At 41.0% G+C, this 20,120-nt stretch overlaps 1 protein-coding gene across 4 annotated transcripts in view; it reads right to left on the reverse strand.

Annotated features, from left to right (window-relative positions):
- Positions 1-6,616: 6,616 nt before the first annotated feature.
- The window catches only part of LVRN (laeverin), a 34,632-nt gene continuing 21,128 nt past the window's right edge, over positions 6,617-20,120 (reverse strand). Inside the window, exons 13-21 of one of the 4 annotated variants that reach the window (XM_065663081.1) lie at positions 18,596-18,651; positions 16,596-16,749; positions 15,530-15,624; positions 14,467-14,574; positions 10,019-10,189; positions 9,544-9,684; positions 8,255-8,330; positions 6,977-7,137; positions 6,765-6,852 (exon numbers count right to left, since the gene is read on the reverse strand). In XM_065663081.1, coding sequence (XP_065519153.1) covers positions 7,012-7,137; positions 8,255-8,330; positions 9,544-9,684; positions 10,019-10,189; positions 14,467-14,574; positions 15,530-15,624; positions 16,596-16,749; positions 18,596-18,651 — 927 coding nt within the window. In that variant the 3' untranslated portion in view covers positions 6,765-6,852; positions 6,977-7,011. Of the gene's footprint in view, positions 6,853-6,925; positions 7,138-8,215; positions 8,331-9,543; positions 9,685-10,018; positions 10,190-14,466; positions 14,575-15,529; positions 15,625-16,595; positions 16,750-18,595; positions 18,652-20,120 lie in introns of those variants that run through there. The other 3 variants (XM_065663079.1, XM_065663082.1, XM_065663080.1) reach the window with 3 other exon arrangements.

Below are 20,120 nucleotides of genomic sequence, written 5' to 3' on the forward strand. Positions count from 1 at the left end.
TGAGGGCAAGTAAACTTACTATTTACCATTTATTTTCTTTCCCTCAAAACACTTTTAAAACCAAAAGCTGATGGGACATTCTAGCAGCAGACCTTAGCTAGGTGATTTAAATGCTGCTACATATACCTCATTTTGTTTCAGAAACTGTTTTTCTTCTTGTGAAAATCAAACGCGAATGTCTCAAGGGGGAAAAGAAAAAAATTAGTCTCCAAGGTACTCATACAACAGCAAGCCACAAACAAAAACCTACACCTTACAAACTGCATAATGAAGAAAAATGAATTAACTCTATAAATACAAAATTTATAATTAAACAAGCCTACACTTACTACCTATTTTTCTTCCATTCTGCTAATACTTACACCGATGCATCTCAACTTTTTCTATATTGTTTGTGCATGAGTTATATTTGTTTATCATGGCATGCATGATAGCATGAAGCCTGCAATCTCCTCAGAATAGTTTTTAGTGAGTGGATGTTAGGCTATGAAGAAGTGAGGATGTACAAGTAAGATTAAAATCTTGGGTGACATTTATAGAGACTGATGCTGGTGGTTCAGCTCCTAAATGGTTCCTCCAGGAACAAGACTTCCCCACCGTGAGCGTGCGACTGTAAATACACCTCCCGATATATGGTACAGTTGTACCTAAGGGGTTTGCGGGGAGAAAAACAGATAAATTGTTAGGAAGATTTCTTCTAAGCTTCCTGGCCATCATCCAATGTCAAGCTGCTTGCTCCTTGTACACCTCAGTGCTCTCGGCCGTGCAGTGCACTCAGTAGCAGCCTGCAGCCAGCACAAACAGGGCAGCTTGAAGAGGGAAAAAAAATGCATTTGCAACTATTAAAAACTAATGTGTAATGTTCTTATCCCACTGGGACACTGGTCCCTAGAACCCTTTGTTAAACATTAATACAGAGTAAGGTCTTAGAGGTGTTCCTCTTACAGACAATTCATTTTCCCCTTTTCCTCGTCCTCCCTACACCCATTTTTTTCTAAACTGCCAGGTTTATCGGGTGTTTCTGCCTCTGGATTTTTCCTTCCTGGATTTTCAAACCAGCAAGGACCGAGGATGGCGGGGGGGGGGGGGGGGGGGGGGGAAGGGAACTGACAGCATATGGAAAGCAGGGGGATAATTCGGGTAATTGTACTGGCAGAGATGCCAAGGGAAGAGGCTGTGAAACGTTTGTGTGAGACACACGGGGAGAACAAAACACCTTTCTCCACAGAAGGCTGTCAATCCTCCTAGTCGACCAGCCCGGCGCCCCAGGTGCTCACAGACCACCTTATTATGGCTTATTTAGCGACGAGTCTTACACACAGGCAAAAGACAGCAAAAAGAGTCTCTCTCTCTCCTGTCCACCGCTCTGTTACCGAGCCCGAGGGTAGGCTCTGCTGTCGTTATCATTTATTATGGCCGGCTTCAGGTGGGGCCGCCTCAGCAGCGTACCCCCTTCTGCTTCCACCCCTGTGCCGGTTTTGTCCCTGTCCGTGTTTCCGGCCCTCAGCAGCTCGGTGGCGAGGGCCCCGCCTGCTCTCTCTCGGCCGCTGCTGCTAAATGTAGGGTACAACGACGGCCCTTCCTCAGCCTCTGCGTTCTGCCCGTGCCGGCTGCGGGGCTGTGAGGAGCCGAGAAGCCCGTGCTGGTCGTAATGCTCCGATCAGCTGCGGGACACGCCTTGCCTCTCGGCCAGGGTGGCGGCGCCCTGGAAGCGCTAGCTAGCAAAGGACTAACATGCCGGCGAGTAGAGAGGCTAGGGGAAGAAACACAGAGCTAGGAACAGCAGTGCGAGCGCAGGGGCAGCGAGGCAGGCGGGCAAGGAGCTGCTGCGGGCCCCATGGCGGGCAAACCCCTGCACGCCCTGGCCAGGACGGTGGTGGAGCAGGTGCACGTGTCCTGGGGGAACTGCGGCTTGCGGGAGGGACCCCGCCATGGGGCGAGGGGAACATGAGGGGGGAACGAGCGGGGGAGAGGAGCAGCTCGATGACCTTCACTGCCACTGCTCCTGAGGAGCGCGGCCTGACCTTGGCCCACATTACTTACTCCTCCCCGCTAGGCTGCTCATGGCGGGGAGGTGGAGTTGGGAGTGAAGATGAGCCTAGGAAAGCACGGGGGTGGCAGGTGGCAGGAAGGTGGTGGTTTATTTTCTGGTTGTTTTCTTGCTACCCAAATTTACTCAAATTGGCAATAAATCAAAGTAATTTCGCCAAGGAAATCTTTTTTTCCCATGATGTTAACTGGTAAGTGGTCTCCCTGGCTTTAACTCAACACACGAGTGATTTTCTCCCCCCATTCTGTTGAATAGGAAAGCACCAGGATGGGCTTCCTGCAGCCAGGTAAGGTCAGGCCACCATCACTGCTTAGGTTCCTGCCTCAGAGAACATCCCGTCACAAAGAATGATAATCATGAAAGATCTCAGTGCGCTGTAATACAAAGTTAAACACAAAATTGATCACTCACAAAGACGCAGTTGGCAAGCATCATGGAGTAACCCTGAGAGGTGTCCCCGCTCAAGGGGAGATCACCACCATTGAGTAAGCTGCTTAGCAGGGAGTGCTCAAAGAAAGCTCATTTAGGCTGTCATATTTATGGAATAAAGTGAGCCAGCCAGCTCCTAGCCAAATACCATGCAGTGGGAAAGATAACGCATGGCACTCCTTGTACTCACAACCTCCCTTGTTCCTTGACAAATGAGTCCTGAAGAACCACCTGCTTTCCTTTGTATGAATCACATGGTCAGTGTTCAGTTTGCAAGCTCGTATGCACCAATGCTCACCATGTCACCCTGTTCCTGTGTGGGTTTTCAGAGAACAGGTTGGAGTGAGAGAAGTTCTTGGTGTGGCTGTTTGCTAGCCCTTTCCTGCCTTTGGGACCTGCACCACACTACCACTGGTCTGGTCAAAGAGTTGGGTCCAGCCATCACACCCCTGAACCTCTGCACTAGAGGATCCACATACAACAGCTCTTTTTGTCCTCTCTTAATCACTGCACAACAGGAATGCATTGAGGCCACATCTTGGTTCATTTATGGCACTTTAGACTCCATTCCTTTTCCCCTACCCCATACTTGCCCTGCTGGGACTTGAAACAACACTGAAAGGAGCAGGCAGCTCTACGTGCCTCATTCATGTGTGCCATCAATGGAGCCAGGTGGCATGGGGCTTGCACCTTGACCACCCAGGCCCCACAACCAGCTGCTTTCTCCTAACCTGCCTGGGAGGCTTCTTGTGTTGCCAGGGAGAAAAGAGTGGGATGGCAGGGCAGCTTTACTGTGAGGTGCAGAGGAGCAGTTTGCTGGTGCTCTTTGGATCTTAAACACTGCTGAAGTCTCTCTTCCTACTTGGGAACAGCTTGGCTCGCAGAGAAACTGCATGGGCAGCGCATGCCAGCAGGAGGACACAAGATTTCTTAGGGCCAGCTGTGGCATTTGGAGGGAAGCCGGAAGCTGTGTGCTGTGGGGCAGCTGGCGATGGTGACTGCAGGAGAGACTGCCAGGCTGCATTGATCAGCACTGTCAGGGTTTAGGCAGTGGCAGCTGCTGATGGGCCCTTCAACCTACTCTGTGCTATTCCAAGCCAGCTCAGAAATGGACAAAACCAGCCCAGAGCAGTACAGAGGCAGGAGAAGATTATGGAAACTGAAGGAGACACGTGGAACATGCTGGGTCACAGCTGAAGATACACACCTGGGAGATGGGGCTTGATGCCAGAGGAAGGATGCCCCCCCACCCCAGCAACTGCAGCCCATGGGCAACTCATGCCAGGGCAGGGACACTGGTGAGGAACTGCAGATGACCAGCGCTGGGGCAGGGGCACACACCTGAGGAAATATCAACCCCATTCTAGATGAACAACACAGGATCCAAAAAAATACAACATAATCCTTAAAAATACCTCAGGCTGAGTTTCTTTGAGGAAAGGAAGTAAGGCAAGCAATGCACTTAAGAGGAGACTGAACTTTTCGTTCTTTACACTGTTCTTCTCATCTGTCTTGGATCTTGCCTTGCTCCTGCAGCTTCCCTCATTTGCTCATCCTGTTCCCAAATTTGCTCATTTGTTTTTATCCTGCCTCTTCTTTGTATCCCTGCTCTTCTCAGCCATTTTCATCCTCCCTTCCCAACTGTTCTGGACTAAACTTCCTGTAACAAGGTTTTACCCTTAAGCCCAGTAGGTGCAAACCATTTCCTTCCAGTGATGAGTAACCACTCCACCTTTCCCTGTGACCCTAATGCTCCCCCACTCCTTCCACTGTACAATCTCTTCCCCATCCCTGCTGTCCCCAGAGTCCCCTGCCCTGTCATGCATGCATGCTGTAAAGGCAAAACAAGTGTAACTTTTTGATTTCCACACTGCCAAGGCAGAGAACAGGACTCAAGTAAAACAGCTGGTCTTTCGCCATCATAGATACTTTTTCCTATCATAGATACTACTAAATGCACACCTCCTCCCACTGGAAATTGTCATCACAATTACATGCCCCATATCAGCTTCACAGTGTGTGTAAGTACTGTAAAAGCTTATTTCCTGGAGTCCATCCATGTCCTCATACTCATTTTCGATAAACTTTCTTTTACCCCAACTCCACTTGCAATAAAGCAGCTTTCCCAGCTTGCCCTGGATTCCTCTTACGCCTGTCTCCTTGCCTTGCTGCACCTCCCATCTATCACTCTCCAGACCTCTGTGTTCAATTTGTACTCAGCAGCAAGAACTGCCACTGAATAGCTGCCAGTATTACATGCCACCAAGTGCGAATGTGTGAACTCTGGAAGCAAGAGTGATTCAGATCTGCTCCTACTCAGGCCGCTTACGTAGCAATCACCTTCACCATTTGCCTCTGCCACAAAAACTGTGCTGCTATTCTGCAATACAGAATGTCAGCCAAGAGGCATGCATTAGTTAGGAACCACTGTTCGAAAACAATTTATTATTTAAAATTGCTTTACTGGTTATTTACATATTGGCATTTGTAATTAAAAGTTTTCTTGCAGTAGAAAGAAGAAAAATATTTTAAAAAATAAGGAAGGGTAGTTGGAAAGGAAGAGTGGTTACTCATGGTTAGAAAGAAATGATTTGGACCTATTGAGCTTAGGAGTAAAATGTTATGGGAAGTTTAGTCCATAAATCCCATAATAATGACTTTCTTGAGCTTTGCTTAGCCCGTCTGATGAGACATGCAGAGTCAGTGATTAACTGGTGTTAAGTCAGGAAATGCTGAAGCAAAACCTGCCTAATTCATCATAGCCCCGATGAATTCCTCTGTTTTCTGAATTGGCTTGACAAGGACTGTCAAGAATGCATACAATTTTCTCTGGCACTACCCTTAACTGGATCAAATGCTAAAGAGGTCAAATGATTCCATCACAGACCTGGCTACACCAGTTGGTAATTCCCATAAAGGGAGCCTCTGAGAGTCTCAAAATAGTTACCATTTTTCTTTGCAGCCATCTGGGAGCAGAGGAGATTCATTGCAGCCAATATGGCAATGTTTTCCTTAAATGTATTTAGAGGTTGCCAGTGAAAAATTCTTTTTATTAACAAGGCTGCTTTTTATTCCTTGTCTCCTCACAGTGTGGTACTTTTAACTTCTTGGGTTTCCTGCATTCCATATAACTTTGTTTTCTGTGTTAAACTGAGCACCAGTACAGTAATTCTGTCATAATACTGTTACTCCACAAATAAATAAATTGCATGGACTAAGGATCCCATACTTCTTCAACCACAAGCTTCTATGGTTTGCTGATACTGATAGACTGAATTCTGTCTGTCGTCTGCAAAATGCTGTGTAAGCATGTAAACCCTGTGTCTACATCAGAGAGCAGCTCAGTGCAGTAAGAACTTGGTGATGTTCCAGAGGGCTTAGTTTAGAGTAGTTGCATTCTAGTGCCACAGACAAAATGACCATCAAATGGTGGTGTCTGTCAGTTGCACACCAGGAGCTCATAATCTCTTAGATAAATTTCATCCAGAAAGAATACAGTTCAGCCCACTCCAAGACTGTCCTTGGGGGTTAAAGCATGCTAAACAGAGACAACTGGGAGGATCTCTTCAAAAGCACATTCCTAATCAAACACAAATGTGAAGGTAAACAATGCATTGTAAATGTACACAGTAAGTACAGATCTGCTAAGGAAAACTACAGTTTGAAAGACAAGACATTCATTTGTTACCATTAAAATTTGAGGTTTCTTTAGTCCTTTCCTCCCTACAACTCTGGAACCATTCTCAAAACTTATGCTTCATGGCACTGTTCTGAATTACTGTCCTCTTAGCAATTTACAAACACAGAAGTGGAGAGAGACAGATTAAATGACTTGCCCAAGATCACAGTACAAATCATAAGCAAAACAGAATATAAAACTTTTCCAGCTTCCTTGTGTGGGTTTGCCACAAATTTGTACTACACTTTTCATTTTGATATACAGAAAATGACAAAGGATTTAGGACTGAATCTGTATGTTAGATTATTATTAGCAATACATCCTTACTAACAACTCATCCAGTAGGAAATTAATTTAGTCACAGTATGAAAATATACCTCTGATTTATTTTGCTGAACTTTGTGAATTATTTTAGCCTTACTTTCCAGTTGGGAAGAAAACCAGAGGACTCACAAAAATGTGCTTTATCTTTAATTACATCTTAAAATGAATACCAAAATTCTAGTGAATCACTCCTTAAAATATACTGAAAATTGTTTTCTCCACATCAGTCATCCAGATTTTTCTGTAACCAGTTGGCAACTTTGATTAGCAGTTTTCTCCTTTCCATATTTTCATTTTTTGTGAGCTCCAGTAGTAGAGTAGTAGTCACTCTCTCATCCTCTTCCAGTGTAGCATTATAAAAAACCTGCAACTGAAGAAATAAACACAAGCTTGGTTCCTGTAACTTCACATGCAGCAAGCAACTGTGTACCTGACAGGTGAGTTAGAAGTGCACAGAAAAGGGAGAGACTGAACAGAGGATGGGGTGAGCTTACTGATTTGCAAATCCTTTCAAATGCAGCCAGCTCAACTAGCAGTGATGGCAACACACAGTGTCTAGGACTAGTTGGGTAACAGAATCCTCTTGTGCTGCCTGTTCTACAATCACAGAACAAAAAATCTTTCCTATCAGTCTAATGAGCAGACGACAAGAGACCTGAAGAATAGCAAAGAAACGTGGGGGGGGGGGGGGGGGGGGGGAGTGGGAAACAAACAATAAGACAAATTATATTGATGTCAGCACAATAACCAGCAACCTGATATGCCAGCAGCCCAACTTTTGGTACATGATCATGGCAAAGGTGTCTCTACAGGCAGATTTTAAAGAGGAAATTAAGACAGCTTTTGATAATATTTATTGGGTCTCAGTTCCAGATCTGAAGGTTAATACAAAGGCTGGCACTGGGCTATTGCTTTTGCCATCCCAGGGAATTAACTTGTCCCTAAAGAATAAAAAAAAAACAACTTACAGTTCATGAATGTTGAAGAGCTATTTCTTTGACTTTAGGAGCTAACTCTCAGAATTGCTGTCATTAGCATCCCTTCTCAGTTACTTGCTGTATGCACATATCACTCAACAGCAAAAAAAGGAAAGCAAAAGTTTTCTTGCAATGACAGATACGAGCTGTACAGGCCTGGCACAGAAGCGTGGATCACATGCAGACAGCACAAAAGTTGAGTTGTTGAGGAAAGAAAATAATATTTTGGGAAAAAATCTGAGAAGACTTGGACTGGAGGCAAAAGAGCAAGAAAAGAGTATGAGATGAACAGTGATTTGTCACAGGCAGTAATGTGGATTATTGCAGGGAACAAAGTAAGACAGCCTAGAGCCATCTCACATAGATTTCCACTCTTCAGCAGGTTTCCCAAAGCCCATTCCCTTTTTCCAGATGTACAGCAAACCAATTAGAAAATACTGTTCATGGGCTTATCTGGGCTGCCGCACAGTGAAAAGGAAAGAACTGTATCACAAGTGTAGGACACTAGTTCAGCACACAGGCAGGCAAGCTCTTACACTGTAGCCACACAGAGCAGGACATCTATCACTTTACAAAAGCTGACCTTCATGCCATGCTTAACAGCCAACTGCACACGCAGACTGCAGTGCTGTGGGTGCATGTTCACATGCTTATTTCTCAGATGAGGAAGTATAATTTTTCTGTCTTAACACAGCAACATTGTACAATATATTGTTATTTCTTTAAAAAACAAGAAATTTAAAAACCTGTACTTACAAATTGGCAATAAAGTTAAAACTGACTCCTCTGATTTACCTCTTGGATCTGTACATCCGTATTGACAAATCTTCCCATGACTTTTAATACATCATGTAATAATTCCTTCCCGTACCTGTAACATTTAGATGAAGGTCCTTCAAACAGCACGTTAGCAAACATACCAAATTTTATCTCATTTGAAAATATTTTCACTATTTAGTTATTATTTACCATGCTGGAAATATCAACTAAGCTGAAGTTTGCAACTGTGTGCTCTTTTTTCCCCTTTTAAAGAAATTAACACTCAATTTAGACATTAAAGCAGGATGAAACACACTAATTACCTTCATTTTTATTTCACAGGAAGATCTGGTATTCCTACTTTGGTGAAGTGAATTCTTTGCTTAAAATCAATAGTCTTTGTGAGCCCATACAGCCAAACTGAGCTAGAAAAGCTAAACTGTATAATTCTAACAACTTGGCATTTCTGTTGGTATCTTGAAGATAATGTATAAATTAACACCCACGCTATTCTTTTAGTTTGAAAATAATGGGTCAGTTTCCCAGCAAATTTCTTATCAGTATAGAACACAGAAAAACTCTGTAAGGGAACAAAGTGGTGTGACACAAATCTGCTACAACATGCCTTTTCTAGTGTTAGCAATAAAGATACACATTTGAATGCTCCTAGATTCTTGCTTACACTGCCACTAAAAACTGCTGATGGACTCCTCTGCCACTGAAGACAGCAAGAATGTACTGTCGGAGCCCAGCTGCTTTTCACCATTGCCAAGGAGAGAGGGAGTCTTTGAACAGATATGAAAATACTTGCTTTGCTTGAGACAAGTAGCCCAAGTTCACCTGCAGTTTACCTGCATTAGTTCAGGGAGGCTGGAGATGGGTTAGGACTTAAGTCAGTGAATATTAACTGTAGCTGCTCTTTGTAGTGCTTGCAAACCTGTAAGCTCCAATCCCCCATCTGTCCATACTTTTCTTTGGTTACAATCTTACTCCAGCATTTTACACACATGCTTGTGAAATGGTAGTGGATAAACCCATTTCTAAAGTCAGATTTTCCAGGAAATTTAACATTTTAAAGCACTAAAACAGCTATGGACAGGCTGGTTTTTTAAGCACTGTGTCTTCTCTGACATTAAGCCCTTATCAGAGTTGAATTCTCTGAAAACCCTCCTCTGCATACTTATGGAATTGCATCAACTATTACAAAAAAGCCGTCTCTGGAATGAAAATCTGCACCTGGATTTTACAGCTCAAACATAGAGATGGAGGAAGAAGCCAAAGAGCCACAGAAATAAAGTCAACCCAGAGCTGGTTGCTTACCATACCTTTCATTTAAAAGTGGCCAATTTTCTGTAACAAATTCCCAGGCTATACGGTGCCCAATATCCTTAGCCACTGCATATAAGATGATGACTGAAGTGTAATTGGCAGAAAGTAGTGTATCACTGAGTCCATACTGCAAGTATCTGTTAGAAAAGAAGGTAATAATTGTACCTATCACTTGTTGTTTAACAGTGATGATCTGGAAATACTCAGTTCAGGAGAATTCCTGCTTCAACAAATACCATGATGTGGAAGGTTACACCAAAGTTGGTGTCAGTCTGAAATGTGTACTCAGCTTGGGTTTTGTCCTTACATCAGTGAAATCTCCTGTTCTTACCCAGTGACTCTTCACTTATCAGTAAAATTAGGGTCTGTCAGGATATATGTTCTTTTCTTATCTGTGTTACAGATAGACAACCCCTCCACCAGACAACACTGTGTTCTATATACACAAAGATATACTTTGATCAAGGTCACCTGTAAAGTAACCACGACTCTTTGGCACAGCTCATGGCAGACAGCAGGATATCTTTATCTTCCTTTGTGGAGTCAGTACGGTTATACATTTCCCATGCAAAATTCCATTCTTTATCACTTCCCACTGCAATACCATAGCAGCAGATAGTTCTTCTAATTAAAAAGGGAATTCTGCAAAGCAAAATATGATTAAGAGGTACTGTACTGCTGTAAAGTGAAAACCGACAATTAACCCATTAACTGAAAAAACACTTTTACAGCTAAAAGTTGCACAAGAAAGGAAATATAATATAGCAATCTAAATAAAGCCAGGAAATTTGATTGCTTTATAAATTAATTAAATGTTTTAAAAGCATGAAGTTTAAAGGCAAACCAAAAATGTTTTTTAGAACAGTTGGACCAAGCTATTTTGTGTATGTACAGTGTCAGTGCCACTCCTTTCACATCACAGTCTAAGACGTGGATCACATCATTAGAGTGTATGGCTGCACATACCACCACTCCAGACAAGCCTTTTCAAAGCTTCTCCTGTGAGTGCATTCAGAAGGAAGAGCAATGTGCAGCACAAACAGAAACATAAAGGACATTTCTCCATGCAACAGGCAGCCTCCTGTTTCTCCCACACCAAGGGAGAGTCCTCAACATGCCCATTTTCATAACAGAATATAAATGCAAACATTATCAGTATAATACTCCATGTGCAAAGGCTTGAACAGAGGACTTCTCTTGTGGCAATGATGTATCTCTGATACTAAGACATTGTCAGTGCTTTCCAGTGACAGCAATGTATTCTACTGTGCAGGTGGCTGAAAACAGTTTAAATTAATGACATTTTTTACTAATTCTGTGTAGGAGAATGAGTCCCATTGCTACAGATGAAACATTTAACTTCCCAAAGGTATGCTGTTAATCTGGTTAGTGTTACTTAAGCCCAAGATTGTAAGTAAGAGGTATAAAAACTATCTTCCATTAGGTGAGAAGAGAGACTTGGAAAAAGAGGTAAGTTTCTGGTCACAAAAGCTGTTCTTCAGGCCCAAAACTGGAAGCAGCACATTCAAATGTAAATGTAATTTGAGAAAAATTCCTTTGAATTTCAGCAGACTATCCTAAAGAAAATGGGAATGATACCAGCAGAAAGAGGAAAAATATTATTCAGAGAGAAGTCTATAGCACAGCAGTCTTCACAGCAAAGGCAGAGACATGTAAGTTATAAACTCTGGAAACTTAAAAGAACTACTGGAAAGGAGGGAGAGAATTAGGTGTTTTGCATGACAGACATTATTTGTTAAGAACTGAAAATGGAAAATGTAGGGATTTTGATTGTCCTTTTGTGGATGAAGAATTTCGCTGGCATAATAACTGAAAACATGGGCAATTTTTGTGTTTACTGGAAAAAATTAGTTTGGATTCATTTACCTGGGTACGTGCTGGATCATAAGGCATTTCTCACAGAGAATGATGGTTGCCAGTATTGAGAGATTATGTCAAGGTAAAGAATAGTCATATGAGAAATCCTTTTATGATAGATCTTATTTGAGTAAAAGGTCTAGTAATTTGTTTAATAATCATTTTCTAATGCTGCAGAAAGAGGCCACTGTAGGGTAATACAGGGTAAAGCTGTTTTGGCTAAGATACAGCTATTTATTTTGCTACTGCAGCTGGTCCAATAGTTTCATGAAAATACTGGTTGCTGAATGTGAAGCTCTTGTGGGTGAAGAGCATACAGGCTCTCTGTACCATTTGGCTGCAGCTCTGATGTTCAGCATTCAAGGCAGGCTGTACGGGCACCTTATTATGGGACAATGGTCTACTAGCTGGTAACACCTGTGGTGGTTTATGTTGTATAGCTCACAGAGGAAGTCCACTGTGGACCAGAGGGACTTTGGAGCTTCAGGTTATATTAGATGAGGGGTGGGGCTTATTAATCTTGATATTTTTCCTGGGAGTTGTTGTGTGGTTTGATATTACTGGCTTGTCAGGATTCTCTTATTTCTGGATCTTGGGGAAGATACAAAAAGATGCTGGGAAGAATGGTAGATTATTTTACATTATTTTCCTACAGCTAATGCAGAAGTGACATGGTGATTTCTTAAGTTTTGAGGACAATGGCCGCACATGGTACCTTTAGTAAATAACTAAAATGTACAGCAACATTCTCCCTCCCTCAGTAGACTAATTTCCTTCTTTCAAAAGAAGATGAGCCAGAAACAGCACCACAGAGAATACATTAATTTAGCTGGCTTCACTTCACTCCTATAAGCAAAAAAGAGTAAAACTGAAAAACTGGCTGGGAATCACAGCTCTTGGCTTGTTATCTCTGTGGAACAGATAAAAATGCACCGTATCAAGTCCAGTTAAGTTCTACCAGGAACTATTTGGAAATGTTCAGCTAAAAGTTGGTCACTTTATCTGAAAGGGAAAAGCATTGTATGTGTGCAGTTCTAGTGTCCTCAACATAAAGACATGGAATTGTTTAGGACATGGAATTGTTGGAGAAAGTCCAGAGGAGGGCCACGAGGATGATCAGGGGATTGGAGTACCTCCCATATGAAGATGGGCTGAGAAAGTTGGGGCTGTTCAGCCTAGAGGAGAGAAGGCTGTGTGGAGACCTCATAGCAGCCTTCCAGTATCTGAAGGGGACCTACAAGGGTGCTGGAAAGGGACTCTTTATTAGGAACTGTAGCAACAGGACAAGAGGTAATGGGTTCAAACTAAACAGGGGAAGTTCAGATTGAATATAAAGAAGTTCTTCACTATGAGGGTGGTGAGGCACTGGAATGGGTTGCCCAAAGAAGTGGTAAATGCTCCATCCCTGGCGGTGTTCCAGGCCAGGCTGGACAATGCCTTGGGTACGTGGTTTAGTGTGAGGTGTCCCTGCCCATGGCAGGGGGTTGGAACTAGGTGATCTTAAGGTCCTTTCCACTTGGAACCATTCTGTGATTTTACAATTATATCCTTCCACAGACATGAGAATCCTGTTGGGTTCCACATGTGGCAGAACAGCTATAGTGTGCTGTTACAAATTTTCCTTTCAGAAAGGGGAATGTAAGAGCATGTATTCATAAAGTTTACTGTGCCCTATTCCTATCCAGCATATGAAAAGCTTCTTCTTTAAGTGAACAGGAATTATGATCTGTCATTTGAAACATAAGAAGTGTCCTATCTCCTATGTTTTCTTCCTTTAAAACATGGTCTTTTTTTTTTTTACACTTAATAAAATTTATAGTTGCATTTTCTTCCACACTTACAGCTATGTGAAGTGTGAGGCTGTAAAGTCCCTTTGAACTTATATCAGTGCCAGAAGGACAGTGAAATTAGTCTTCTCCGTGTAATTTAAAACCAGCTCAGCTGATACATTTCACAGACTTTTCAGCTCTTCAACTCAGATAAGGTATGTAGTATTCCTCCAGGAAAAAAACATTTCAAATATTATTAATAGGGGAAGATCGGTGTCTGTTTTGAGAACAGCCTGAGAATTCAGCATAGCATTGTTGCTTTTAGTATTGGATAGTAAGAATATTCTCTCTGGAACATAACAGCATGACTTTAGGCTATTTGAACTTTTCAGCTTAACCTCAAAGTAAACTTTGTTATTTCATGAAGATGGTCACTATGAAGCTATTTCAAAAACCACAAACATAAATGTACAAGTTCATTCTGCTTAGCCAACTACATATATCAACACATATACAAGTAACAGCTAATTATTTATGACAACAAATAAAAGTAATAATAAATTGAATATTCACTTACCAGTGCCAATACAATTTGACTATTGCATAGAAAAACATCAAAAGAAAGGGGGAGGAAAAGAGAATAAGAATTTCAATACATCATAATTTTTCTTTAACAATGTAGTGCTCATACAGAAAATCTGCTCCTGGTAGAGCCCAGGCTCTATCCTCACAGACCAGAAACCTGACCACCAGGCTCCAATATCAGCGTAAGAACTGACAGCTGTTCCCAGCACCTCTTTATGCAAACACAAAACATGCAAGGCAATTTGATGGGCTCACCATGGGTAGATGCCTGTATCATACAGACATCATTTCACTCAGCATTTCCAAAAGCAGCTTAGAAACTGAGTTGGTATATGGTACACCTAAGGCTGTACTGCAGCAAAGGGACAGGACAGTATGTGATAGTGGACATAATCTGATCAGCTGTTATGTGGCTAAACAGATTTTGGTCTTCATGGCAAAAAAAGCTGTATCCTCCAGCCTGTAAAGTCTATGAAAAAGCAATAATTATAAAATCATCATAAAGTTTGGATCTGGGGAAGAGGAGGAGGCTGGGGGGCACAGCTAGGCATAAATTCTGTCCTTCTGTCAAGAAAGAAAAGCAGTGTACAGGAGCATTTCTCTTTCTGCTTCCCCTGTGTAAGAGCCCTTCAACTTCCCACCTCACTTACACATGCACACCACTTAAGAGCACATCATCATTCTTACTTGTACTCAGGGTTGTCCATCCACTTAGCATACAGTTCAGATGACAGGTTCAAACAGTCTTGGAGACCCAGCCAGCACGCTGTTGCAAAAAGCTTTTCCAAATACACTCTTGAAGGGAAGCCAAAATATCAAGAATAAAAGATACGTATTCTGCGTTTGGAGTACCTGAACTGTACTTGACCAGCACAGTTTCACAGAACCACAGAATCAATCATTAGGTTTGGAAGGGACCTTTGGAGATCATCTAGTCTAACCCTCCTGCCAAGCAGGGCCACCTACAGCAGGTTACACAGGAATGTGTCTAAGCGTGTTTTGGATATCTCCAGAGAAGGAGACTCCACAACCCCCCACTGGGCAGCCTGTTCCAGTGCTCTGCCACTCAGTGTAAAGAAGTTCTTCCTCATGTTGAGGTTTCAGCCATTAACCCAGAAGAACCTCTACTAGGAACAGTTGAGGTTTAATGAAAAAGAAGAATTCATAAATAAATAAATAAATAAACTACTAATAGTGGTTGCAACATCAACATTCATGGACATTAATGAGATTATGAATGTACTATAATTTTTCTTATTTGGGTTTTTGGGGGGGTTTTTTGTGTTTTTTTTATTTTTGTTGTTCATTGGTTGGTTGGTTGGGGTTTTTTGTGGTTTATATCCCTCTTGGGAGTTTTAAGAAACTAATTGCACCTAGTCCAAATCATTCTTACATTCAAGACTGTGGCTGCAGTGGCCTTGCAAAATGAAGTGTATTAAAGTTCTAGTGATTGACCCATAAATCACATCTAAAGTTCATTGCTGTCAGGTTTTCACCAACTAGCAGGAGCCTGTTGAGCCTATTATCAACAAAAGCTACCACTTAGATCATTAAACTATCATCTTTTATGCTCACTAAATAGAGCATCATAAGTAACACATTCCTACAGGACAATAAAAATAAAAATTCAGTTACATTCAAATCAATTTCACCATTTTTCCTGTATCCTGTATTGAAATTTAGAGGCAAACTACAGTGTATCAGATCCATTCACACCAGAAAAAAATTTTAAGAAAAGCAGAATACTTACTGAGCAAAATAGTCATCTTCCAAAGCATCAACATTTTCACGAATAAAACCTGCATAATAATGGTATATTGGCAACATTCTCTTTAAAAGGTATTTCTTTTAAAAGAAGGGAAAGAAAAATTAATTTAGATGCAAGTTTTTATTTTACTGTATTTTTCCTTTTTTTCTCAGATTTATCTTAAATATTTACCACTATTAATTTCTTAACAAAACACCACATTAAAATAAACTATATAAATTGGGTCTAAAATTCAATACACCTGCACATCCATTCAAACTGGGAAGTTACCATTTCATATCACTAGGACCTGTAAATTTGTTATGAAAGAAAACAAATGCTCATTCTCAGGAAAAAAAAAAAAACTGGAAAAGAACATGTCAATACTTTAGAAAATACTTCTCACATATTTTAAACATACCTTTACTTTAGAATTTAAGAGAACTACTACTGTGGGGTTGTACTTAAAACAGAAGTGAAATCTTCAAGTAGAAGTGAAGGAAATAAGTAAGACAGTATCATCTCAGGTAGCTCGTTTATATTTTTATGGCTTAAACAATGTGAAAGAATCCTCTCATTTAGTATCCAAACCCAATCCCTTTTTTCTCTCTATGAAGACAAACTGGAAGGCAGTACAAACCATACTATACTATATGCTAAAAACCATACTATACATACATACTATATGCCCTTTATACATAACGGTGTTACTCCTGTTACTTCCCACTGACTATTTATTACTGACTGACAGCTGTATTTTCCAGATGCTCAGTTTTTCAAAAAACCAGGGTCAAGGTTAATAAAAAGAATTTTATATATCTCTGCTTTATAATAAAAACTGCTTGAAGTTCAATGATATTTTTATCACTGACTAATATATACAAATAAGTACCTCCTTCTGTTAAAAAAAAAAAAAAAGAAAAAAAAAAGAAAAATCATGCAAAGGGAGCAACAAGAACTATCACCCATCATAGTCATCATTACTTTCTTGAGAATTTAAAAAACATTCATTTTAGTCAATTTATTTAAAAGGTCTAGTATCTTTGCTAACTAACAAAAAAGTTGATACCTTTAAAAGTGGATATACTTCATAGTTTTTCAGAGTACTTTCCAAATTCTCGGGTACTAGGTTTAACAAAACCATATTCCATATGAAGAGTTCATCTTCTCTGGCAAGGTACTTTGTTAGTTCAAGTGCTGTTTCAATCTGAATATATCCAAACCTGTTTGAAAATAAAAAACCTCATACTTGAGTATATTTAACCACATTAATCACCTACCATGAATATCTGTTTATTTGTGAAACTTACAATAAAACATCAGAAAACTGCATGGAAAGTGACCTAGAAAAAATGTTGGAAAAATAGAGCTAACTCTCACGTTTATTACAGTACCACTTTCAAAGTAATAGGACAATCACGGCAGTAAGCATGGCAGCATGCAAACTATTCCGCTTGTGCCTTCAGGACAGATCATAAGCACATTTACAGCACAAGCACATTTACAGCACACATCAGTTTCACTAGAACAAAATGAAGTAAAAGAGCACTGGTATGAGTTTTAATACGTTTATATTTTTATGGCTTAAACAATGTATTTTCATTACAGGTTCTTTTGCAGAATATAAATTATTCTAAAAACAATCAATTTCATTCACATGCACATTATTTGTAGAATGAACAGCTTCAGTGTGGCATTTCTGTGCCTCAGTATGGAATAAGCACAGAATTATTTTTTTCCCAATTAAATTCCAATTCAAGCCCTCTCCTCCAGGACTGAAACATTTCTAGTTTATTTACACAGAAGCACAGTTCTATACTTGACAGTTACATTCCTTATTAAATACTAATTTTTAGCTCCATTATGAGAAAGGGCATTTGTATGAGAGAAGAAATGGGAATTTTTACTTTCTCCTCCCAGGGCTACCTCCACAGGCCCTGAGGGGGTGCAATATACTTTGGCCACCTCCTCCCTTAGCTTGCACATCATAGGTGTCTCATGCTTTTGTGATCTCTAGTACATTTAAGGCACAGACATATGCTGCTTCTTCAGCCCCCTACAGTACTGCTGACCTCTCTAGCACCATGACATGAACAACGGAGTGTCCTGGATTCAGCAGCAGCAGTTATTTTTCTCCTTCTTAGTAGCTATGTTTTCATTTTTTGGCCTGGGAAGAGAGCTGATAACACCAATGTTTTTAGTTGTTGCTCAAATGCTTGGTCTGGCCAAGGACTTTGTGAGTCTCATGCTCTGCCAGGGAGGAGGGGAGGCTGGGAGAAAGCAGAGACAGGACACCTGACCCAAACTAGCCAAAGAGGTATTCCATACCACAGCACATCATGCCCAGGATGTAACTGGGAGTTACCCGGAAGGGCTGGTGCTCTGCAGGGCTAGAGGAGGTATCGGTCGATGCTTGGCTGGGGGGAGTGGGGCGAGTTATTGGTCGGCTGGTGGTGAGGTGTTGTATTCTCTTCCCTTGTTATTTCCTTTAGCATTATTATTATTGGTGGTAGCAGTAGTGGTTTGTGTTATACCTTAGTTACTAAACTGTTCCTATCTCAACCCGTGGGAGTTGCATTCGATTCTCCTCTCCGTCCCTCCAGGAGCAGGGGGAGGGCAAGAAGTGGGGGAGTGAGTGGATGAGGTGTGTGGATCGGTTTAAACCATGACACGGAGTCATCCATCAGCCAGGGAAATTGAAGAGTTATTAACAGTGATACAGGACATCATAGCTGAGATAGCTGAGAATAAATTAATGGAAATTCAGAATTTCATTCAGAATCTTTCTTCTGTTACAACAAATATAGGTTAGTCCTAAAAAAACTCATGACAGTGCCATTACTTGAAATATTTTCTAAGAGTTGGAACAAAACTTTGAAGAAATTTTGAAAGAAATCGCTCAGCACTGACAGAAGAATGGATTAAATGCTTAACTCCCCAGTGTTTTGTCAAAACAGCTGTTGTTCTTATGAGGCACATATGGGCAGGAAAGAACAAAGCAGAAGTAGCAATGTTGAATGCAGTCATGTAGTTTAATCATTTTCTATGACATACTCGAAACATACTTACTGTGTCAATGCAAAAACATCATCTATCAGCTGGAACCTGCTGACAGCAGGAATAGCCTGCAGAGAGTATTTATGGTGGTGTTAACAGATCTAAAAGATGTCATTAAGAGTTTAAAAAAGCTTTACGATGTTTCAGAAGGATAAAACACTTTTTCTAAGCCAAAACCTTCTACAAAAAGTCATAAAATGGATCCTGCACTTTAAGCTGAAATTATGTATGTGCTCTTAGGGATGTTTGTACATATACATATATAGCTACATAACACAAATATACAGCTACAGTACATTAAGCATGGAATTTCAAGACCCCTCTTACTTGCACGCTGAAATTAAAATTAAAATATGGAAATGCTACATTTCCTAAAAACATGCTAGTTCTACCGTTTTAATACATTTTTAACTTCTGATGCTTCAGTTCAGAGTGCATCCTCTAATTAGTCCAGAGCAAAGTGTCTGGCACTATCATGAATTAAATGACTGAGGCAGAGCTATGGCCAAACCCCTGCCTACATTTTGTGCTCTTGTTAGGACTGCTGGTCCCTCCTCATCTCCTCCCTGCTTCCATGCGCTACAGCTTGACCGCTGCTCGAGAGAACCTTCCCACTGAGTGGTGCCAACCAAGTCAGCACACACCTAATTTCCCACTGCCTTAGATTTGCTGTGGAAGAAAAAAGCCTAGAATAAACAGTGTGCCATAAAAAGGTTTAACCACACCCCATGTTCCTATCACCCTCATTTCCTGACCTGCCTGAAAGCTTAGACTTCTCACTGTTCTTAACAAAACCAACGAGTTGACATTACTACTGGAACCTCTGGCTCACTCCTGGGTGAGGCAACATTAAAAGCCATCCAGCTCCATATACAGCCACAGGTATAGGCTGTTCTCTACCACTTTCACCTTCAGCCCAAACTGTGGCAAGTCTGGTGGTATCTATAATGTCTATAGGGGACTGAAAGAGCACAAGTAGAACTGATAAGGACTTCTGAGAAAAATCTAAAAATAAAAAAATAAAAAATACCCAAAACAAAAGCAACAAAAACCAACAAACAAAAACCAACACAAAAAAAAAACAAAACCACTCAAGTCAGATGATTTTTTTCCTGAAATTACACTGGTAGAAATACTGTGATTTGTGGAAATGTGGAAATAAAAAGCTTTCTTGCGGCTTTCCTTCTCCATGGTTACCTAACAGCAGATAAAGCTCAATCACACATGCATACCATAACTCTTGAGCCAAATTTAAGATACTGAAAGAACCATTAGCTGTTAAGACAACTTTGAAGACAGAATGCCATCTCATGTCATTATTTTTCATGCATATATGAAATTACTTGGGGCCTGTTCCTCTCCCACTATGAAAGGCTGCCAGTGACTTCAGTGGTGCAACAGTGGGTCATTTCTTCTTATTTGATACACAAGTTTCTCACTATTCCAGGTTTTCATCAGTGTGATTACTACTAAGAACTTCAAGAAGAAATACATGGAAAGAGTCTGTTTACAAGCCTGAGAAGAGAAATGTGATCTT

Source organism: Lathamus discolor, chromosome Z (genome assembly GCF_037157495.1).
Source record: "Lathamus discolor isolate bLatDis1 chromosome Z, bLatDis1.hap1, whole genome shotgun sequence".
NCBI classification, from domain to species: domain Eukaryota; kingdom Metazoa; phylum Chordata; class Aves; order Psittaciformes; family Psittacidae; genus Lathamus; species Lathamus discolor.